Source organism: Cucumis sativus, chromosome 6 (assembly GCF_000004075.3).
Source record: "Cucumis sativus cultivar 9930 chromosome 6, Cucumber_9930_V3, whole genome shotgun sequence".
NCBI classification, from domain to species: Eukaryota; Viridiplantae; Streptophyta; class Magnoliopsida; order Cucurbitales; family Cucurbitaceae; genus Cucumis; species Cucumis sativus.
Genome location: NC_026660.2, coordinates 28,759,968 through 28,782,441, shown reverse-complemented (window position 1 = coordinate 28,782,441; position 22,474 = coordinate 28,759,968). Strand labels below are relative to the sequence as shown.

The 22,474-nt window shown below is 30.2% G+C and overlaps 2 protein-coding genes across 5 annotated transcripts; both read left to right on the top strand.

Annotated features, from left to right (window-relative positions):
* Positions 1 to 1,757: 1,757 nt before the first annotated feature.
* LOC105435951 (CRIB domain-containing protein RIC10) lies at positions 1,758 to 3,221 on the top strand. 3 transcript variants are annotated; one of them, XM_031887854.1, is made up of 4 exons: positions 1,758 to 2,275; positions 2,364 to 2,467; positions 2,552 to 2,645; positions 2,777 to 3,221. In XM_031887854.1, exons 1-4 carry the CDS (start codon positions 2,209 to 2,211, stop codon positions 2,935 to 2,937), a joined length of 426 nt encoding a protein of 141 aa, XP_031743714.1. In that variant the 5' UTR covers positions 1,758 to 2,208; the 3' UTR covers positions 2,938 to 3,221. The 3 variants fall into 3 exon arrangements, with proteins under 3 accessions (XP_031743714.1, XP_011658161.1, XP_011658160.1); XM_011659859.2 differs by having other exon boundaries at positions 1,759 to 2,266; positions 2,759 to 3,221; XM_011659858.2 differs by having other exon boundaries at positions 1,760 to 2,275; positions 2,759 to 3,221.
* A 12,823-nt stretch (positions 3,222 to 16,044) lies between these two features.
* On the top strand, positions 16,045 to 22,062 carry LOC101209093 (homeobox-leucine zipper protein PROTODERMAL FACTOR 2). 2 transcript variants are annotated; one of them, XM_004134923.3, is made up of 12 exons: positions 16,045 to 16,229; positions 16,333 to 16,575; positions 16,669 to 16,786; positions 17,185 to 17,376; positions 18,962 to 19,399; positions 19,491 to 19,592; positions 20,079 to 20,279; positions 20,377 to 20,551; positions 20,634 to 20,905; positions 20,994 to 21,089; positions 21,189 to 21,592; positions 21,684 to 22,062. In XM_004134923.3, exons 2-11 carry the CDS (start codon positions 16,379 to 16,381, stop codon positions 21,561 to 21,563), a joined length of 2,166 nt encoding a protein of 721 aa, XP_004134971.1. In that variant the 5' UTR covers positions 16,045 to 16,229; positions 16,333 to 16,378; the 3' UTR covers positions 21,564 to 21,592; positions 21,684 to 22,062. The 2 variants fall into 2 exon arrangements, with proteins under 2 accessions (XP_004134971.1, XP_011658159.1); XM_011659857.2 differs by lacking the exon at positions 16,045 to 16,229 and having other exon boundaries at positions 16,238 to 16,575.
* Positions 22,063 to 22,474: the final 412 nt, after the last annotated feature.

Sequence of the window (22,474 nt, the reverse complement as noted above, 5' to 3'; positions counted from 1 at the left end):
GGGAAAGAAAAGGCAGAGAGTAATTTTGTAGGAAGGAAACGACAACAAAATTAAGGATATTTTGGTAATTGTGGCCAATGACGACTAAGCAATAAGGATATTTTAATGCTTTTCTAAAAATCAAGATGGATCAAGCAAATAATTGGATGTTTTGTCAATAGGAAACATTACATTATAAATTTAAAGAATATCAGCCAACATAACCTCATTTCCAATAAATGAATGACTTTTAAATATACTTTGAAAGTTCAAATATCCATACCCACAATTTAAAAAATCAAACTTTTATTTGTCAATAACAAAAAATACATTTTGTTTGGTCAAAAACTTCTTATAAAAAGAAAAAAAGAATGAATGAAAGACACTTGTAATCAATGCTTTTTTCTCCCGAGAAAAGGATCAAACAATATTGAACAATCAACCTCCTCACAGCTAAGAAAAACGAAGTGGGAGCCCCCATTAACATGCATCCCTCTCACCTCCCTCTCAGCTAGAAGAAGGGAAAGAGAAACAAAATACACACCACCTTGTTACCATACGAAGGAGTCGCCTTAGCTAGCAATCTAGTGGACAACAACGTTTGCTCTATATACATGATCAACTCCACTTCAAACCCTAAAATCACTCAATCTCAAACACTTGTAATCAATGGTTGAATCTTCTTTTGTTGTGTCATCTCGTTGTTTTGTAAGGCAGCAAAATGAAAAAGCAAAAACACAAAAACAAAAGTATGCATTCTATAATTATAATTAACAACTCGTACAAACAAAAGTATGCATTGTATAATTATAATTAACAACTCGTACGTTTAATGCAAATTCGTATGGATAACTTTGTAGCATACTTCCCAAAACGTAAATGATAATTATACTTTCATTTTGTTTTAAGAAATAAATATAGTTTATAGACTTGATTTTGACAACCAAATTAAATGAGGAACACAAATAGGAACTTAATAAATACATTTAGCACATATTTCAAAATTAAGGAATCACACAGCTACTAATTATAGTTTGAAAGATTATACATACATTAATCCCACAACTAAAAATTTAAAAAATTAAAAAGAAAAAATCAAACCAACTACATAAATAAATGAATATTATGAGCTGTGTGTTGTAGTGATACATAAAAAAAAAGGAAAATGTAAACTAGAACATAAAAGAATTGGTTTAGAGAAACACAAAGAATGAGATCATGGTGCCCATATACAAATTAGTCCGGCGAAAGCCGATTTGAGATTTGCAAAAGCAATTTTAATTTTTTAAAAAAAGGATCTTAATATATCTGTAATTCTGAAGTGGATACCATCATTTCTCATTTTGGAAAACAACATTTTATATATGCATATATTATTTTTATTACGACGTGCTTCCAATTATCCAGGGGAATCCCAAGAGCAATGAGTGGGATTTTTCAGTATAACAGACAAAATCATTTCCCCACATTTATTACAAAACTCGATTAATCTTTTCATATATATGTATATATATTAAATAAAAAAGAACCCTTGATTTAATCATTTATCCATATGGTATGCACGAAAATGATAAAAATAAAATATGTTCATAACATGATGGGAGGAGCATCAGGAATCACATAAAGAGATCGTTACAGTTGGTTTAATTAGAAATTGAGATCCATTTGAGAGAGCAAACGTAAGCTTTAACATTATTATAATGTAAATCCCATGTCTGAATGTATATATATGTATATTATATGATGGATTCTGCAATAATTTGAAGATAAATTTAATGTAGACTTTAAATTTTTCTTATAATGTCTTGAAATGATATATGGCAACGCCTTTCTCTCGTTCCACCACTCAAAACCTTTTCTGATCATTACATTTTCTAATTTAATTCTCAATTTTTGTTTTTCTTTGCCTTCTTTTTTCTTATCCATTTCCCCCTGCCCACTCATTTCATTCTCATACCTTTACGTCGTCGTTTTGGATCTCTCCTTAATCCTTTCCAATCTCAATGATCTGGGTTTTCTTCCATTGAAAAAAAAAAAAAAGAAAGCTTAGTATTCTGAATTTGAATGATGTATGAACAACGACTGGTGTAGTGTAGCATAATGTTAATTCTCTTTCTCCCATTAGTTTCCCTATAACAAATTGTTTGAGATCAATTTGTTGTAAGGTGATGCAATATTCCATTTTATTTTCTAAAATAAATCTCCATCGTAACTCATCTTCCCTCAACCATGTCTTCCAAAATGAAAGGAATCTACAAAAGTTTCAAATATATCACTCAAATTTTCGGTAATAATGGTATACATCTCTTGATTTCGTTTTTCTTTTATAGTTTATTGAACATATATATACTCTATCTCGAAACTCAATAGCGTTTTGATTGTAGTGGTGAAAGATCGTGAAATGGAAATCGGATATCCGACCGACGTAAAGCATGTAGCTCATATCGGATTGGATAATTCTTCTCCATCCGCTTCCGCCCCTAGTTGGGTATATATTATTATTTCTCTTTAATTTTGTTACTTTTCTTCAATTTATTTGCTCTTCTAATGTCTGAGAAATAAAACAAAACAGATGAACGAATTTAAAGGTGGTGAGGTGAGTGAACGAAGGGATTCTAGCTCAACCGCAGTAACGGCTCTCACTCATTGGTCTACTAATTCCCAAGGTTTGTAATTTTTTAAATTAATTCTATTTAGTTCTTCAAGGAGATCATTAAGATTAATCAATCATTACGAAATTTAACATAAATTAGTGTGCTTCTGTTTGATGATGGGGCAGAATTTGATATTTCAATAGGTTACCAATCGGCATCCGACTTGTCGTTGGAGCTTCCAAAGAAACCGAAGAAGAAAAGGAGTAGCAAGAATACGACAATGTCGTCGTCGTCGTCAAGAACAACGAAGTCAAAAGCTACCTGCAAAAATCCAGTGGAGCCGATCCCGAACTTTCAAATTTAGAACAATTAATAATATACGGCTAATTAGCTTTTTCAGAATTTATCAAAACTTTTTCACAAAGCGTGTTTTTTTTCATTGTTTTCTTTGAATCCAAATTTGTTAATAGTTCTTCTTTTTTTTTTCCTTTTTTGGCCTCGGGTTGCGTAAATAATAGATGACCGAGGCTGCTGCTTTCTTTCCATCTCTTTAGTTAGAAAGATACACCAATTCATCTCCATAATCAATTCAAATTGTTGTGGTTTCTAAGTTAATATATAATACACTCACACGTTCTTACGGCGCTATCCTCAAATCTGGTCATATTACTGGAGCTAGCTTACTTATAAGAATACACACACCGATACCGATATGATACCAAGCTGATCAGTATATACTCCATTCTTAGAGTATTATATGAAGTACTTAGCAGATCAGACAAGCAGAAAAAGAAAAACATTTGTGCATTCTACGATACAACTCTCAACATTATGACCCCCAATCAATATTGTAAGAACAAGTTATCGATCCCCGTACAATTTTAAAAACTTAAAGTTGATTTACAGGGAGTGAGTTGTAAAATATTTATGTCATAGTTTAAAATTTTGGTTATCAAATTCAAAGTATTGACTGTTATAGCATAATATCAAATAATTTTCAAAGATAAAAAGATTAAATCTAAGTTTCAAAGTAAACTTTATAATAGATTAGTGTTAAACTGATAAAAGTCTATTCTGAAATAGTTTCAAAGTTGATTTTTCATCGTTTGTTTCTATAACATGCAGAATGTTTATTGTTTTAGTCGGGTTATGATAGTTGAGCGTATAGGGTTATGATAGTTGAGCTTATAGGATTATGATTAGTGACATCAATTTATTTATTTCTCATGGTAAAACTAAACACTCCATTCAACTGACTTAAAATATGAGGCCACATACTCGAATTTGAGAATGTATATATATATATGAACTTCAAGGGTCTTCTAGTGTTTGGACCCCGTGACACCTTGGATTTAGACATGTCATATAGGGTTTGGACCTTTGACTACTTCGATAACCACACACAAACATTATGATCTTTTACATCGAACGTTAATTACCTAGCTACGTGGTTGTCAACTTCTACTTTAGACCACCTATCATCTAAATAATGGAATATTTGTTGATTTCTTTAGCTTTGCTATTCAAATAGTTAATCCTACGGATTTACAGAAGAAATCTCTTTCCGTTGAAATGAATAAAATTATATAGATTTAACTATTTTTTTATGAAAAATATCACCAAAATTTGAAAAAAAAAAATACATAACTTTATCTACTTGATAGAATCTAAGAGCAACCATTTTACCCAATCATCTAAAGATAATTTTACTTTAGAAAGGAGGATGTCCAGTGATTAACCAAAAAAAACATATTAATTTGCACTCCTTGAAAGTTAATTAACTAGGTGGATTATGTTCCAAAGTGATGCAATAAGTATATTAGAAGTACACCATTATTAAAATAATGATATATATACTGTAGCAAAAAGGTTGGGATAAGAAATAATGCACTAAAACTCTTTGAAAAGCAACTGTGTAATGTGTGGAAATTGTAAAAAGAATAGGAAAAAGAAAATTGAATGAAATGCATGGAAAGAAAAAGTTGAAAAGGAAGATGGTGTATTAATAAGAAATCAAGTGTGTAAGGGCATTGGAAACTCTAAGGGATGGTGGTCCAGTGAAACGGTGTGTTTTGAAAAAGGAGACAAGAAATTGCACGTATTTAAAAATTGAGGAAAATAAAATAGAAAATAGAAAATAGAAAATAGTTTGTTGGGAGAGTGGTAAATTAAATAATTAATTAATTTATTAGGTGGGGTTGTACGTTGCGATCAGAAGTGAGATGTAAATTTGATAACCTTAGCTTACATCACTCTTCACAGATCTACTTCGGTACCTTGGGATTCTCTCTACAATCTTGTCCCTTTTTCTACAACTCACTTTTTCTTCTTCTTCTTCTTTTTTTCTTTTGCTTTTACTTCTCTCAAACCGAATCTTCTTTTTCTTCTTATATCTATCTAATATCTATTACGTATCTTCCATTATCAATTTTTAGATTCACATTACATCATCCATATTAATTAACCATTTCAATTTGAAAATTTTCAGTAACAACAAAAATTTCTCTACACGAACCCAACATCAACTGCATTTTCTATTCAATCTTACTCACATATCCTTCCTTATAATCGCATTTATATACGTATTTTGGTTGGATCCTCCCGAATCTTTGTCACTTTTTATTCTTCATTTTTTTATATCTTTTTTCTTATTCACTGCACTACCTATAAATTTTGATCATATATTCTCCTATTATAAGAAATTTGTTACCAAAACTAAATCTAACTTTCTTCTAGGAACACTTAAATACATATACAGACTAAACGTAAACAAACATGAAAGTGTAAGGATTAAGATAGTATTTAATCTATGTATTCGTAGCTCTCCATTTTATATACTAATGTCAAAACAACAAACATTACAAGTATTGAAAAGAAAAAAGAAAAAAAGGAATAATAGTTGAATCTTCTCTCACGAAAGTTAGTCATTCATTGTATATTAAGGATTTTAATGGATAGAAAGTAGAATTATAAACAATACATATTTTAACTTAGGGGTATAAATATATTTTTTTTAGTTGTTGCGTTTTTATAATTTAATATGAAGTGTTCATGAATATTTATATATTTTTCAGCATTTTAAACTGTGGTGGTTTACCAAAAGAACTATTCTGCGCAATTCAAATATTAAAATAAATATTTTATGGTATAAATATATTGTTTCTTGGTTAAAATAAATACTTTGAATGTTTTTTTAGGAGTTAAATTCTTGTGGAGAATTTAATCCCAATTATGTGATAAGTTGTATATTTTGCCAACATAACTCAACCCACAAAAGGCTATCAGTACTACACCCTATAGTTCTACTTATTGTAAAAAATAACTGTATTCTAAATGTCTAAATTTTAATTTTACTAATTATTTTATGAAATAAGGGTGAGAGTTCACATTTTAAGTTAATTAAATTATACTTATTGAGAAAAATGACACTGTTAATTGTTATATTGAATATTTGATTATTTGATATTTATACTTTCTTTAGTTTATATTTAATGTCTAACCTATTCGTTAAAATGTTTAGAAAGAAAGAAACGCCCAACAAGGCAAAGAAAAAAGAAAATGACAAGGTAATAATTTACTTATTCATTATTGCCAAAAGAAAAAGTAATCAAAATAAATAAATGTGCATGGCCTAATATACAAGAAGCAATTATATTATATTAATGGAATAGACAATTCAGTATGATATTCTGGCTTTTGTACTCCCTAATAAGTACTTAAAAGTTATTTAATTCAGAGTTAATACGAAAATGAAGGTTGTCTTCTCTTTTTAGAAATTTCACTATTGTCTGTTCTACTAAAATGTTGAAAATTGAAATGACATTGAATCCAATAATACTTTTATTACGAACGAAAAACAGAAGGGTTGGAAGTCAAAAGAGAGATCATATTTTAGAATTATATTAGGAAAAAGTGGAATAAATAGCTGTCTAAATATGGTTTTTTCATGAGGTGAAAAATACATAAAAACCCAAAAGTTAGGGAAAAGGAAGAAAAGGGTTTGATTTGACAGATGAGAAAGTAGGAATTTGAAATGGTTGGAAGAATAATGAAGATAAAAGTACCATATCGTGTAACTGTAAAATTTTGATTCATATCCACTTTAACCACAGTAAGAAGATATATATTGTCACCTCCCCCAATACGTACATGATGTGACCACCTAACCATTAATATACCTATCAACTTATAACCATTTTCTTATACATTTCTTACTATTGCATATTAAAATTAGAGGTATAAAGGAGTAGGGGTTATATACGATTAAAAAGTAATAGTAAAGAGTGCATAAAAGGAGGTTATAACATTAAACATATTATATTACTCATGTTTTTATATTTTCAAATATAACCTTTTATTCTTCTCTCTAAATGGCTAATCCAAATAATTAAACCGAATCTCACACCAAGTGTTCATGTTAGTGCCAAGTCTGAGTCAAACACAAGAGTAACGAATAATTTCTCATGTAAATAATTTTCAACTTAAAGATAACTGATGGAGGGGACTGAGAAAATTGCACGGTGAGTAAGCTAGGGTGAAATTCAATAATAATTAAAATTTTATAGCTTAGGTTAGCTGAATTTACTCTATTCATAGCATTTGCTCATAAAATTTTATGTTACTGAATGATTCAATTGTTTATACCTAGCCAATTTAATTAGAAAATGTCACTAAATTGTCTTAAAAACTGAACTAACCTAATTTGAACAGATGAAATGCTTGTCAACTCGAATCAACCTAATTGAATTAAGATTTAAAAAAAGTTAGACTGAGTAAATAAAAAGTCAATTATGGATCAATCCAAAGTTGATTGGATCAATCTACACAAGTAAATTACTAACAGGTTAATCTAACTCAACGCTTCATTCAATTTTTGTGCAACCAACTAGGAGAATTACACAACAATCAAAGTTATCATCATAAACTCAACATGCTTCCTAGATATTGAGTTAAGAATTATAGTTCATAACATAGTTGAATCTCACCCATATAACTTAGTTCAAATTTTCACAAAAATATTATGAAATAAAATAAAATCCTAAGAACCTAAGCCAGAAAATGGTACATTAGTCTCTCATCCACATGTCAGATGTTGAGGAAATGATAAAGTACATTAAACTAATGAAAATACGTCATAAAGTGAAGAAAAATCAGTCCTTAGACTAATAGAACCAGAGATAGTTTGTGACCTAGGTGAAAAAGTCAATACATATATAAATCACGAGAGCGCCGCAACGCTAAGTCCCTTTCACGTCCATGATAACTATTATCTTATAGTGTTGTAGGGTGCCACGTGGTGCTAAAAGTCATAGGTCTAAAATATGACTTATTGTTGCTCTTTGACCTCCCTTTGATGCAACTTGACTTTGGTTTCGCCTAATTAACACTAACACATAATTCTACTCATGATTGGCCCTAATTCCCAAAGTAATCAAATAAAGAAGTAGAATTATGGAATGATTCCTAAATTAAGTGAAATAACATGGTACATTTTGAGTACTATCAAACATTAAAAAAAAAAAAGATGTTTTAAGAATACAAAATGGATAAAGAATTTATAAAAAGAAAATTTATTGGCAGTATACACTAAAAATTGTAAACTATTGCGTGTGAAACAAGTTATCATCTGATATTATATTTTGAAGTATAAGAATAGGAAAAAACGTGAAAACAGATGATGTAACTCTAACGTTTTAGTTAAAGAGATCAAATCAAACTATTGTGCATATATCTGTAGAAGGAGTACCTGCATGAATTTATTAACCTGTTGTTTAAACCTTTAATAATATAATAATAAGTGAATAAAAAAGGGTTGAGTCAGATCAACATAATTTGCTTATTATTCACAATAATGAAATCTCTTGGGAAGGTAAATTTTGAATGGTATTTCACTGTATCAGGGGGTTAAAAAGTAAAAGTAAATAAATAAAAAAAAGGCACAAATTACAGAGGCTGTAAAAATTGAATATTGGATGTGAATGCTGCTGTAGGTTTACGTGTAATTAAATTCAAAAAATATATATATATATATATATATGACAACCGTGAAGGTTCTATTCACTTGCAAGTTGCAGGGAAGCCATCCCTGTATATGCTTATTTTGCCTCTTCAGGTGATTCATCATTTTTATTCATAAAAACCATTAAAGAATCACCATCGATATTCTTTTTTCTTTTCTTTTCTTTTCTTTTTATTTATTTCTTATAAGCTGAATTTATATTTAATACGAATAATAATGGTTGGGAGCGACATGTCCAAGGACTATATACTGTATGTTTCACTTTCAATATAACAACTACACTACCAGACTTCCATTTCTATTATTATGCCTTTCTTTTCATTTCTACGTAACTAAGCAACCAGACTAATTGCCTCCATTTCTTAAATCTAGTTTTCTCACTGTTTTTGCAAATTTCAAACAGTTCAGGTCAAAGTTTTTCCTAACTCTTCCTTTTTCTACTAAATATTTTACTGATGTAATTATAGAAACTTTATAATATGATTGGGACTTGGGAGAGGGTGACCATGATACTATTAAAAACAAAAAGATAAAAAGAATATAGTTATCATGATCTTATTTTTTTTTAGGTCTTCTAGATCTCCATTTATTTTAGACATCTTTTAACACATATGGTACCATATCGGAATGGAAACGACTTTCTTAAAAAAGAGAAACAAATTTATAAAGATGACAACGACGATACCGTTAAAAAAGAGACAAACGTCTCAATTTCATTTTCATAGGTTAAGTGTTATGCTCAAGTAATTTTAGAACTCTCATTTGTTGTATTTTTTTTTTCTTAAGAAAAATGTCCTTATCTCATTTTAATATATCACACCTTTAGTACGTTTCATTCATTATTTCTTCGACCATTCGAGAGGACAAACATTTATTTCATTTTCATTTTTGCTTCAGGAGATTGATGTTCGTTTTTTTTAATAATAATAATAATTAGAGGTAGAGATTTAAATCTTTTAACTAAAAAAATATAATAAATATGGTTGAGTTATGTTCATTTTAACCTCTACCTTTAATTTTGTTAATTGGATATATATGCTACTTTATTTCAGGTTATTAAAATAAAAAAAAGAGTTGAATAAGAATGGTCTCAATACAAATATCTAAACCAACTATGTAATATTTTTTTAAACAACAAACTTTTTTAACTGATACCTTATTGATTTATTGAACCAATTATAAGTTTTGGGGATAAAAAAGAAACATAACATAATCGATACATCACCATTAATTTCTCTTATTCTTTTTGCTAAGGTTTATGTGATATCAAAGATTTGATAAAATAATTCACACTCAACGAGACTTGACCTTTATATTGAAAGTAAGGTGTTGAAAATATGTTATTCAAAAGCTTCGGGAATATATAATAGAATTGAAGGAAACCTATATTTAGTACAAATATAAAATCTCATTTTATTATTTTCTCATATAAGTTAAATTCATGCAGCATTGGTTTGGGTTTGAAAGTGGTATCATCGAAGCTTGAACCAATTCAATTATATTTATTACAAATATAAAATCTAATTGATGAATGAGTAGTATAATGGTGAAATAATAACAGAAGAGAAATAGAGTCCCTTTCAAATCTGAAAAATATAAATGTAAATAAATAAATATATGTATATATATTTTGTTAAGGCTTCGATGTGTGAGCCAAAATCATGGATCGCTTTCTTCCGGTTGCATTTGGGGTTTCGGACCACACAAGACAAACTGAGCCACCTGTTTTCCGAACTGAACCGAGACGAGAGAGACCCCTCGTCTTCTTTCGCGCCGCCCATTTCGCTCAACATCTTTTTTTTTTCTACCTCTATATTATAAATCGTATGTGGACACTCTGCCCTTCATCGAACTAAGCAAAAATTCTCAGTTAAAATTAGTTTTTTATATATATTCTCTAGTGATTCATCATTAATTTGTACTCTTCCCCCCATATGAACTCCTAGTTTAATTAATTCTCTCTTTTAATTTGTATTTTCTTTTAAATAATCCCCACTAAGTTATATTATATGTATTTCATATCCCATTATTTTCACTTCACTTACGAAACTACTGTCATTTTCCTTTTCTAAGATAATATGCAGATATATATATATATATCTGCGTGTGTGTGTTTGTAACTTTGGTTGACTGTATTATTATCGTCCGACCAAGAGTTTCTTTTTTCTTTCCATTTAAAGAAAGCGATGTTACATTATATCTACCTTAAATTATACCCATTCATTCAATAATAGAGGAAGGTATTAAAAATGTGAACTAATGCAAGCAATTTAAATTGATGAAGTTTTTGAACCATTGGGATAGTGTTAGATATATATTCCTCTGATCATTTCAAGAATTTCTTTATGAGATGTCTTATGCCTCGAAAAACTTGTATGCTATGCACTTATTTCACGATAATGTATAAGATTTGCTCTTGATTGTGAGGTGAGATAACAATAAAGGAAGTGATGCTATAAATATGTCAAATATTTGGAGGTGTTACCTAGCGTAGACCGTATATTATTATTATTAAAAAAAGAAGAAATATTTTACAATTCTACTTTTTAGAATCTTTAAGATTGAAAGGAAAAACAAAAAGCACTTCTTTCAGAAAGAAAAATAATTATGCATCATATACATATTGTTGATGGTATACATATGTATGGAAATTTATTCAATGTGGAATTCCGATAATGGGAGGAGGTTAAACCTAAAGTGGGACTACAGTGTCATTTGGAAATTTTAGTGTATTCTTGATTTGTTGATCATTTAGAGTAAAGTAGAGATATGTACAAAAGATATAACTTAAATACAGGCCAAAGATTATGAGAAGATTTAAACAAACCTAATTAACAAAATTTAATAATAATAAAAATAGAACTTTTGACATGTGTTACACACAGGATGATAGAATAATATAGAGAGATGTGTGAGTATAAGTATATGTAAAAAGTAAGGTATATGTATGTAAAGGTAAACAGGGGACCATTGCATTAACATTAAGGCTGATTATATTCAGAAAGAAAAGAGAAAGGAATTAAGGAGGAATGAAAAAGGATATAGAAGGGAGAATGGGAGAATGGGAGAATGGGTGAACGGGAGAATGGAGAGTGGAGAGTGGAGAGGGTGATGGAATGAAATGGAGAAATGAATGGGAATGAGGACCGTTTTTCAGGAGGTCGGGTCGTTGCGTGTCTTTACCTCTAAACTATGGAAATTAAAGTTATACGTACATGTATTCTACCCTCCATCTCACCATTATAATCAAAAAGAAAAACAAAAATTACATTTATGTATTCTGATTATGACACTGCCTTTGGGGACATATCTGTCTCCTTCCACGGGACCGAAATTAAATATTCTTCTCAAATTAAATCCTCCCCTCTCCCCTTAGACATTCCAATCTCCCACGCTCTATATTTTATTAGTCACATTTAAAAAAATATATATATATTGACTAGATTCCAATATATAACAATGTTTTTAAAAATTAAAAATATAGTTAGAATAAGTCAAAGTCTATAATGAAGGATTGTAATTGTTTTATCACATATACAGATTTGCTATATTGCAAGTTTTACAATGTTATCATCTCTAACTTATTCCTAAGCATGATGTTAGAAGAATAGTTGTTTCATACTTGAAAAGTTCAATAATAACAAAAAAGGGTACAAGTATTATAAAAAAGAAAAAACAACCATAATAATCAATTATGTCTTTTGACTTTTAAAATCGATTGTGACAATGATTATGTAAGATTACAATACCAATTTCTAACTACAGTAAATACTATTTAAAAATCTCCAACTAGTTATCACTACAAGAAAAGTTATATTCCAATGCATAAAATTATTGGAAGATATATGAAAAGGCATTCACCTTTCTTGACGCATAAACACATGTTGGGTTAGGAGTTGGGGGAAATGAGTCGGGAGAGGATATGAAATTTCTTGTAGCTAGTGTATAATAAATACTATTTCAAAACCCTACCTTTGCTATCGTATTTACTATTTGTTTATTGTTTGTTATAGTGTTTACTGTTTTTTTCTCAAATCAAAGTAATCTACACAATAAACACATACTATTATGAGAAATTGCATTATATCACAAAAAAAAAAAAAAAAAAAACAGGTCACAACACATTTTTTTTGTATATTGTAAATTTGACAAATATGATGGTAATTTTTTTTAAAAAAATTTTGAATTTGTAAGTGACATGGACTCCATTATCATAATTTTTTTTGTTATTTTTGCAAACTCTCCTGCTATTATTACACAAACGAAAACCAAACAAAAACTATTATAACTCATTAATTATAATAAATTAATACTATAATAACTCACACCTTACTTCAAACACCCTCATTAATCATTATAATTTAAACAACTTTGATTAAACATGACACATACTAGTTTAAATTGTGCAAACAATGTTTTTACTTTTAAGAAAGTGTTTTTGTAATAATATTTAACATAGCACAATCTTTTACTATTGAGTATTTTTATGCTAAGTTTGATGCCATCAAACAAAATTTTAGTACAACAATAGGGTGGTAGATAAATTTATGTGTAAAAAAAGTTTAACCAATTAGTATTGAGTTAGGTTTACATTTATCCTTATTTTTCATGTCATACATATATATATATATATATATATATATATATATATATATATATATATATATATATATATATATATATATTTGTTTGGTGGTACGTAGTAGAAGTTTGTTTTTGAACTATTAATTTGTGAAACAGAAATTTTACAATAACAAAGAAAAGATTAAAAGGGAAAATAATAAAAATATGAGGAGGAGAAGAGATTTTTTGTTGAAAGAGATGGGAAAATTTGATCACAACGATCATATATAATGGTGACACTTAATTACAAATATTGGATTAAAATTGATAGGAGAAGAAAAGAAAATGGGTTTGAGGAAAATTGGAATTGAAAGTAGATCCCAAACACAAAGTAGTTTTGTTATCTTTATATTTTATCCCTTGGGTTAAAAACACAAGGAAAACAAATACTTTTATAACCAACACTATTTAATATGGTTATAATAAAAGGACTTTAAGGAAATTAAATGTTTTTGTCTGTAACATTATTGGAATGCATTCCCCATTGTTTTTATGGATTTATATATTCTTTTCATAAATACATACATATTATATATCCAAAAGCCATTCAATTTTATTAAATTTATAGAATTTTAATTTAAATAAGTAAGTAATATATGACTATATTTGTAAGAATAGTTTTTTATTATTACTAATAAATGTTTAATGTTATATATGGGATGAGATAATTAAATTAGATGTATAAAAGAAAAGAGGGAAAGGGAATTGAATGCGGAAAAGTGAGTGAGTAGTAGTTAAAGCATATCCGAATTGAGAGGCCGTTTTCGTGGTGAAGGAAAAGTGGGGATGGGAAAGGATTAATATAAATGAGGGATTGAAGGGTTATTTTGCAATTAAATATTGAATGTGGGTCTGGCAGCAAATTTACACTGGACATTGTGAGAGAAGTTGAGGGTAGTAAAGTAAGCAGTAATTCTTTTCACCATACCCAAATTTAAAACCCCTTTTCCTTCTCTCTCTCTTTCTTTCTTTTTATTTATTCCATAAATCCTTTCTTCAGTGACCATTAAATGCAATTTCCTCCTTCTTAATACCCTCTCTGCAAATCTCACCAACCTTGCTTTATTCTGTCCTCACACAACCCTTTTTCTTTTTCTTTTTTTCTTAATCTTTTCTTTTTTCTTTTTCTTTTTTTATCTTCTCGTCTATATCTCTTCCTCTGCCCCTCTTTTTCCCTATTTATTGCCATTTCATACTTTTTCTTTATTATATGGCCCCAAAACAAACTCTATTTATTCAATCTTTTCTTTTCATTCCATATGATAAATGTAATTCAAGATTCATTTTTTTACAACACCAACCACATTTCCCTATTTTTATTTTCTAATATCAAATCCACAAAACCCCCCAACTGTGTTTTCATTTGAATGAAACGTATGAGAAAATTACAGTTCATGCACTTTGGGAAGCCCCACCCCGTAGCAGAAAGTATATGGAAATGGCATTCTCACTCTAGGCCCCCCTTTCTCTTCACATATTCACTACTGTATTCCAAATTAATACAACCTTCCTTTTCTTTTAATTTCATGTGATGTGAGAGACTATATATAATCTTTTATTTTATACCCACGACAAAAAAATAAAAAAACAATTAATTTATTCAAACAAAACTAGTGAAAACAAAATTCATTTTAATTATTTTTCTACGGAGAGTAAATATTTTATTAAATTTAACCATTTTTCTAATTTATATCACCTCATGTGTCGAGGAGAAAATACAAACAAACTCATAAGTTTAAATTTTTTTTAAAAAAATCATTTTACAACTTTATGATATTTTTCTTTCATTTTCAATAGTTGTAAATATAGAAACTTTATCGTTATGAAACCCAATAAAAAATAAAAACATATATATCAAAATTGAGACAATTGATTTGATATGACTTCATTAACAGTAGAGATTGCTATATTGCAATTACTTGTAAATGTTTGTCATAGACTTAATTAATGGTATTGACAGTGTTGTCCATTGTAATTAGTATTAATTAGTAGCAGAAAGACGTTAATTGGTTTTGCATATAAAGTATTTTCATTCCAAAAGGTGAAACAGCTGTTAAAAAAGAGTTAGTTCCATATTAATTTTTATTTTTTATTTTTTCAGCCAAGTTATTGAACATACATTTATACACAAAAATCATTACAGATTTGGATATTTCAGGTAACTTCATTTTCATGATGTGACATGTTACATGTTATTTTGACAACATATGCTTTGATGTTCAAATTCCTCTTGTAAGCATTGGAAAATTAAAATAAGCATATACACAGTAGTGCTACGTAGATAGACGTATGTATGTATGTTATGTATAGAGTATGAAAGTAATAGGGTTGAAAGTAATAGGGTTCACCTTTGTGTAAACTTTTATATATATATATATATAGAAAGAGAAAAAAAAAGGTAGATGTCGTTTTCAAATAATTTACTTTCTATATTAGTAGGAGAACGACTGCACTAGATTTAAATAGACAAGATTAGTTTTGATGTACTTATAATACTAATACATTGGCTTATATTTTTGTTTATTTTTCTATTAGGGAAGAATGCATTAAGCTTCTCCCAAGGTAGTACTGAAAGTAGTACTTTTTGAACTTTTGTTACTAAGTAAAATTTTGCTACTTTTAAAAACACGTATACTGCTTTTAAACTCTTTTTTTATTATGTAATTAGTATGATATGAAGATGAGTGCAGCTTTAAATACAGTGGATAATAAATAAATGTTATGGATGTTGATATGATTTGTAATTAAGAGGCACAGTTTCCCATAACGTTGATTAGTTTGCAATTGTATTAATTTGTTGGACTTTTTTTTCACTCCCCTCTCCCCCCCTCCACCCAAAAAGAAAAATAAAAAGAAAAGAAAAGAGAAATATATAGGACTGCGTTTCCTTAAAAACTAGGTACTGATTCAGGCACCATTTTCGTACAAAATGATCGGACACAAAACCTTACAAATGATTAATACACACGACCAAAAATCAATGTTGTGTTTTTGAGTTCCTCACTGACGAAGAAGTTAGTGCATGCTTTTGTTGTTCTGGTTTTTGGGTGAAGGCTTGGAAAAGAGGTATTATTTATTGTAAGAATAATCATGAATTGAAGTTCTTCTAATTCGTAGGGATTTCATATCAAATAATAAAGAAGCCAAATTTCGGGAAGTGAAGATGTTCGATCCAGATATGTTTGATACTACTCACCATCATATGCTTGAAGAGTTGGAAAATATGAGAGACGATGATTTTGACAACAAATCAGGTGCAGAAATCTTGGAATCTGCTTGTGGAACTGACCAACAACAACAACGTTCTAAAAAGAAACGTTACAATCGTCATACACAACATCAAATCCAAGAAATGGAAGCGTAAGTCGTCTGAACTACACCTATCCTTTTTTCCTCTTCTTCTTCATTTCAACGGAAAAAAATCAAAATAATTTTTTTGGTTTGATTTGTCAGATTCTTTAAGGAATGTCCTCACCCAGATGATAAGCAGAGAATGGAGCTGAGTCGTGAGCTGGGGTTGGAGCCATTGCAAGTCAAGTTTTGGTTTCAAAACAAACGCACACAAATGAAGGTGACCATACAAATCTATCTAATATTTTATTTTGGTGGAATAACATTTTTTTCTCTTTTCTTTTCCAAACTTTTGGATTTAGTTTCTAAAGTTTGAAAATGTTACACTTTTTTGTTAGTTCAGTTTCTAGGTTTTCAAATATTAACACTTTACATTTGAGATTTGTTTTGTTTCTAATTTAAAAGTTTACATTTTTTTGAATGATTTTTTCACTAAACACTCCTTTGTCATCTGAAATGTTAAGTGTGTATTAATTAAATTTCATTATTGTTCATTGCTATTAAAATATAGTGGAAAAACAAGTTTTAAAAAGTAACCTCCAAAATCTGTGACCTTATGACCCAAAACTTGGAAATAGGATTGTTTAACTGTGGTTGTGTTAATTTGAATGAGAGAAGGCTCAACACGAGAGACATGAAAACGCAATATTGAAGGCGGAAAATGAGAAACTTCGTGCTGAGAATATCCGCTATAGAGAAGCATTCGCTCATTCAACTTGCCCTAACTGCGGATCTTCCTCCACTGCACTCGGGGAAATGTCCTTTGACGACCAACATTTACGCATTGAAAATTCCCGCTTGCGAGATGAGGTCATATTCTTATTACCATTACTATTTCTCTTTTTTCTTTATGTCCATATATATATATATATATATATGTGTGTGTGTGTGTGTGTGTATGTATGTATGTATGTATGTATCAAATACCTTTTTATATAACTTAAAATAGGTTATAAATAGCTGTACTGCAAGAAGTAAGCTAAAAAGTAACAATCCACCATATTCAGATTACTGTTCATTTTCTTTCTTTCTTTCTTTCTGTTTTTTTTAAAATATATATATATATATATATTTTGACATGGATTTCTCGTTTGGGTTGGTATGTAGTTCGTAGTTATTTTACGACTGAGGCCAGACATTCATCCTTGTAATTGTGACAGCAACTTATAAGATCTTTTTGGATAGATATGAGTAGAAAGAACTATAGCATTACAAGCAACCACATTCATTACTAAATTTATTATTCACAATAACATATACGGCGAGTTTATTGTTTGGCCCATTCCATTTTCATATTTTTCTCAACACATACCTCTCCAATCCCTATCATATTTACGTATTTATTTCCATTTCATCAAGTCTATTTTTGTCATTTTCCTCTATTTCCCTACTTTTTTTAAATATATATATATATATATATATATATATATATATAGTCAAACATTGCATTGTGTCTGTATAGGTGGGTGTAATGAGTGGTCACAATTCAAGTGATATTTCACATATTGTTCATCAATGAAGTAGGGAAATAGATATATTTATTTATTGAAGTTCTTAAGTTTTAGGTTGAGTTCTCATTTCTCTCTTGATTTCAAAAAATTATAAAGTATATTCCTGAAAGCTTCAATATTTACTTTTGCATTGAGAGAAAGAGAAATTAGGGTTAAAAACGTGGATATAAAATAGAAATAATTTAAAAAGAGAGAATCAAATAATAATTATATTAAAATTAAATGTAATAATAATTGGGTGTGAGTACTGAGGAGTACTGCAGTGGGTGTGGGGAGAGATCATAATTACCCGAAATTAGGAAATAGAGATTTTTATGATTCTTGTGAATTTATAACACTGTGTCCTTTTCCGCCTCTTGTCATAAATTTTTAATTCAATTTTTAGTCCATTAAATATTTTCGTACTTTCCCTTTTGCTTTCATCCACAAAAAAAAAAAAAAAAAAAAACACATTAAATTTTGTTTACACTCTGAATTTATTTTTGTAAGCGCTATCAATTACACATCATTACAAAAATATAAGACCTTTTCTCCAACTCTTTAACTTCAAATATAAATTGCTTTTGTAATGTTTTGATTATTATACATTCAAGTATGACATTTACTTTATTTATAATTCGTTAACAAACAAACATCTTCAAAACAACTATCTTCTTCCATTTTAGATTTAAATCGATTTTTCTTAATACCAAATACCATTATCCTAAGAAAAAGTGATTTCGCAAAGAAAATAGAATTTAAATCACTTCAAAACAATCCCTAAATTGGTTGGATCAAAATCCCGAATTCTAAAATCATCAACAAAGATGCTGTAGTTTTTGTTTGGAAGTGTTTCAATTTATATGCTGATTTTGAGGTCTCATTGATGATTATACACGAGACAGATCGAGCGAATGAGTGGATATGGCTCAAAATGCACAAAGCCATACTATCAGCTTCCAACAAATGCTCCAACGCGATCTTTAGACCTGGGCATCACTAACTTCGGTCCACAGTCGTCAGGATTCGTAGGGGAAATGTATGGAGCAGCAGATTTTTTCCGGTCGATATCGAGGCCTTCGGAAGGTGAGAAACCGGTGATCGTGGAGCTGGCGGTATCGGGGATGGAGGAGTTGAGGAGAATGGCTCAGGGAGGGGAGCCGTTGTGGGTTGCGGGAGATGGGAAGTCATCAGGGGAAGTGGTTCTTAATGAGGCGGAGTATCTGAGGAGTTTCGGAGGGGGAATAGTGGGAAAGCCGATGGGCTTTAGAACCGAAGCTTCACGAGTTTCGGCTGTGGTGTTCATGAACCATATGAAGTTGGTGGATATTTTTATGGATGCTGTACGTTTCATTCAAGATTTTCTCTCTGAATTACTATTAGTTATGTAAATTATTACTTATTAATAACAATGTATTTGTTTGTTGTTTTTAGACGCAATGGTCCACTGTGTTTTGTGGCATTGTTTCGAGAGCCTCCACTGTGGAAATTCTTTCGCCTGGCTTACCTGGAAACTTCAATGGGGCCTTGCATGTGGTACTTAAACTAAACCCTCTCTCACTCCTTTACTTTTGGTGATTTTGTTCTTGACTATGCAAAATTTGGTACATAATAAATATAAAAATTTCACAAAAAGATTAATTAATCATTACAAATTTAAAAACAATTAAAGGGAACTAATTCAATAATTCATCACACGTTAAACTTCAAAAGACTAAATAATTATAACCAATATAAAGTATAAAAATTGAGTTTTGTTTCATAACCATTTAACTTTTAAAATTATTATTTGTTATTTTCAATATGTATATAATGACATTATTTTTCACTTGTGAGATTTTTATATAGACATTTGAATTCAGATAGCTAATTTTTTTTAAAATCCTTTGAAAACAAAATTGACTTTGATTTGGTTGATTTTGAAAAGAAATCTAACGTTTAGACAACGATGTATATGAATAAAATAAAAATATAATGGAAAGTTTGGTATAAAAATTGATGGGTTCTGTATTAAACGAACAGATGAGCGCTGAATTTCAAGTCCCATCGCCACTTGTTCCAACTCGTGAAAACTATTTCGTAAGATACTGCAAACAACAAACTGATGGTTCATGGGCTGTGGCTGATGTTTCCTTAGACACCTTGCGCCCTTCTCCCATCCCAAATACCCGAAGGAAACCCTCTGGTTGCTTAATTCAAGAATTACCCAACGGCTATTCCAAGGTTACAGAACGCTCATTCTCTCTTTAACAACCCTTTCATTCAGCATCATCTCATTTCTGATCTTTATTTAACTTTGGATCATTTATTCCTTCTTCAGATCACCTGGGTCGAACATGTAGAAGTCGACGAAACTGGCGTCCCCACAATGTACAGGACTCTTGTTAATTCCGGCCTCGCTTTCGGGGCTAAGAGATGGGTTGCTACCTTAGATCGCCAATCTGAGCGTTTCGCTACTTCAATCGCCACCACCATTCCCACCGGCGATTTACGCGGTATTACTCTACTTTCTTCATTCTTCTGTTTCCCCCGGTTTTTCCTCATCATTCCCACTAATTTGATTTAATTTAAATTCAGTGATCTCAAGTATTGAAGGGAGGAAGAGTATGCTGAAACTAGCAGAGAGAATGGTGACGAGCTTCTGCGCCGGTGTAGGTGCGTCCAGTGTACACGCTTGGACGGCATTACCCGCTGCAGCTGGCGATGAAGTACGTGTTGTGACGAGGAAGAGCACTGACGAACCAGGACGACCACCAGGTGTTGTGTTGAGCGCCGCCACTTCTTTTTGGATTCCAGTTTCACCTAAGGTTGTTTTTGATTTTCTTCGAAAAGAGAAATCTCGGAGCGAGGTACGTATGTAGCATATATATAAACATCAAAACATTGAAACAATCGTTAAGTAAACAGAGTATTGAAATATTTGCAATATTTTTTCAGTGGGATATTCTGTCAAATGGGGGATTGGTTCAGGAAATGGCGCACATAGCCAACGGCCGTCACTCAGGGAATTGTGTCTCCTTGCTTCGTGTTAATGTCAGTACATTATTCTCTTCTTTTTTAAAAAAAATTGAGGAACAGTTATTAGTTAACATATAAATCAATGAAAATTCTAAACTTGGTTATCTTTTGTAGAGTGCGAATTCGAGCCAGAGCAATATGCTGATACTACAAGAAAGCTGCACGGACTCAACAGGATCGTACGTTATTTATGCTCCGGTGGACACCGTGGCAATGAACGTGGTGCTAAGTGGTTGCGATCCGGATTACGTGGCGCTTCTACCGTCGGGATTCGCCATACTTCCTGACGGACCCGGCGGAGGAGGAAACAACGGCGGCGGCATTCTAGAGCTGGGATCGGGTGGGTCACTCATCACGGTTGCATTTCAAATCCTGGTTGATTCGGTTCCAACGGCTAGACTTTCAATTGGATCAGTAGCCACCGTTAACAGTCTCATCAAATGCACGGTTGAGAGAATCAGAGCCGCTGTGATGCGTGAAAACCCATGATTCAAAAACGCCCCCCTTTTTCAACAACGGTAACCCATATATATAATTCTACACTTAATTATTTCATGTATGTGTAATCCTCCCAGTTGATAATAATATATATTGAATTTGTGGATGCAGTAGAGGAAGAGGAGGAGTTGAGAATTAGTCAAGAACGCACCTTGAAATGTGGCGGTGCTTTTAAAGACAGAACTGTGGAAAATGAGAGAAATTGAGGAGGTTCGGGCATTGACTTTACTCAAACCTTCAATTAGAATAAGAACATTTTTCTTCAACTTTAATTAGTTTGTGTTGGTGCTTTTTTTTAGATATTATTAGATTATAATTATGGAGGTTTTTGTGTAATTTTTCTTTTGGTTTTTCATGTTTAATACTACTGTTTTGAATTTGTCATTAGGTTGGTGAATAACGATAGTATTAAGAGAGACTGATTGTAAACTTTTTATTTTATTAAACATCTAAGTTAACCAAACATTCCTATGTTTATCGCTACTATTTATGTGTTGGCTCTACTTGATTATTCAACTAAATTATTAAATCTCTTGATTTATTATATATGCTCAATTACTTGAATTATGTTAGTTTGTACGTATGTTTGGGTAAAATTGAACTTTATACTTGGTTTGGTAACTAAATAATAAACTATGGCATTTATGATATAATAACTAAAATGAAATCTAATATTCCTTTATATATATATATTTACAACTATTAAGTAATTGTTTAAAATAGATGTATAAATAAAATTTAATTTAAATTTATCAAAATTTTGATTTTATTAAAGAATCTAAAAGCTAGTAAATTACTTACTCCAGATTTATATGTGATTTTAGTAGATTGAATCATAATTTATTTTTTAAAAAAGAAAATGATTGTAATTGAAGTAAACGTATTTATAAAATACTGTAAAA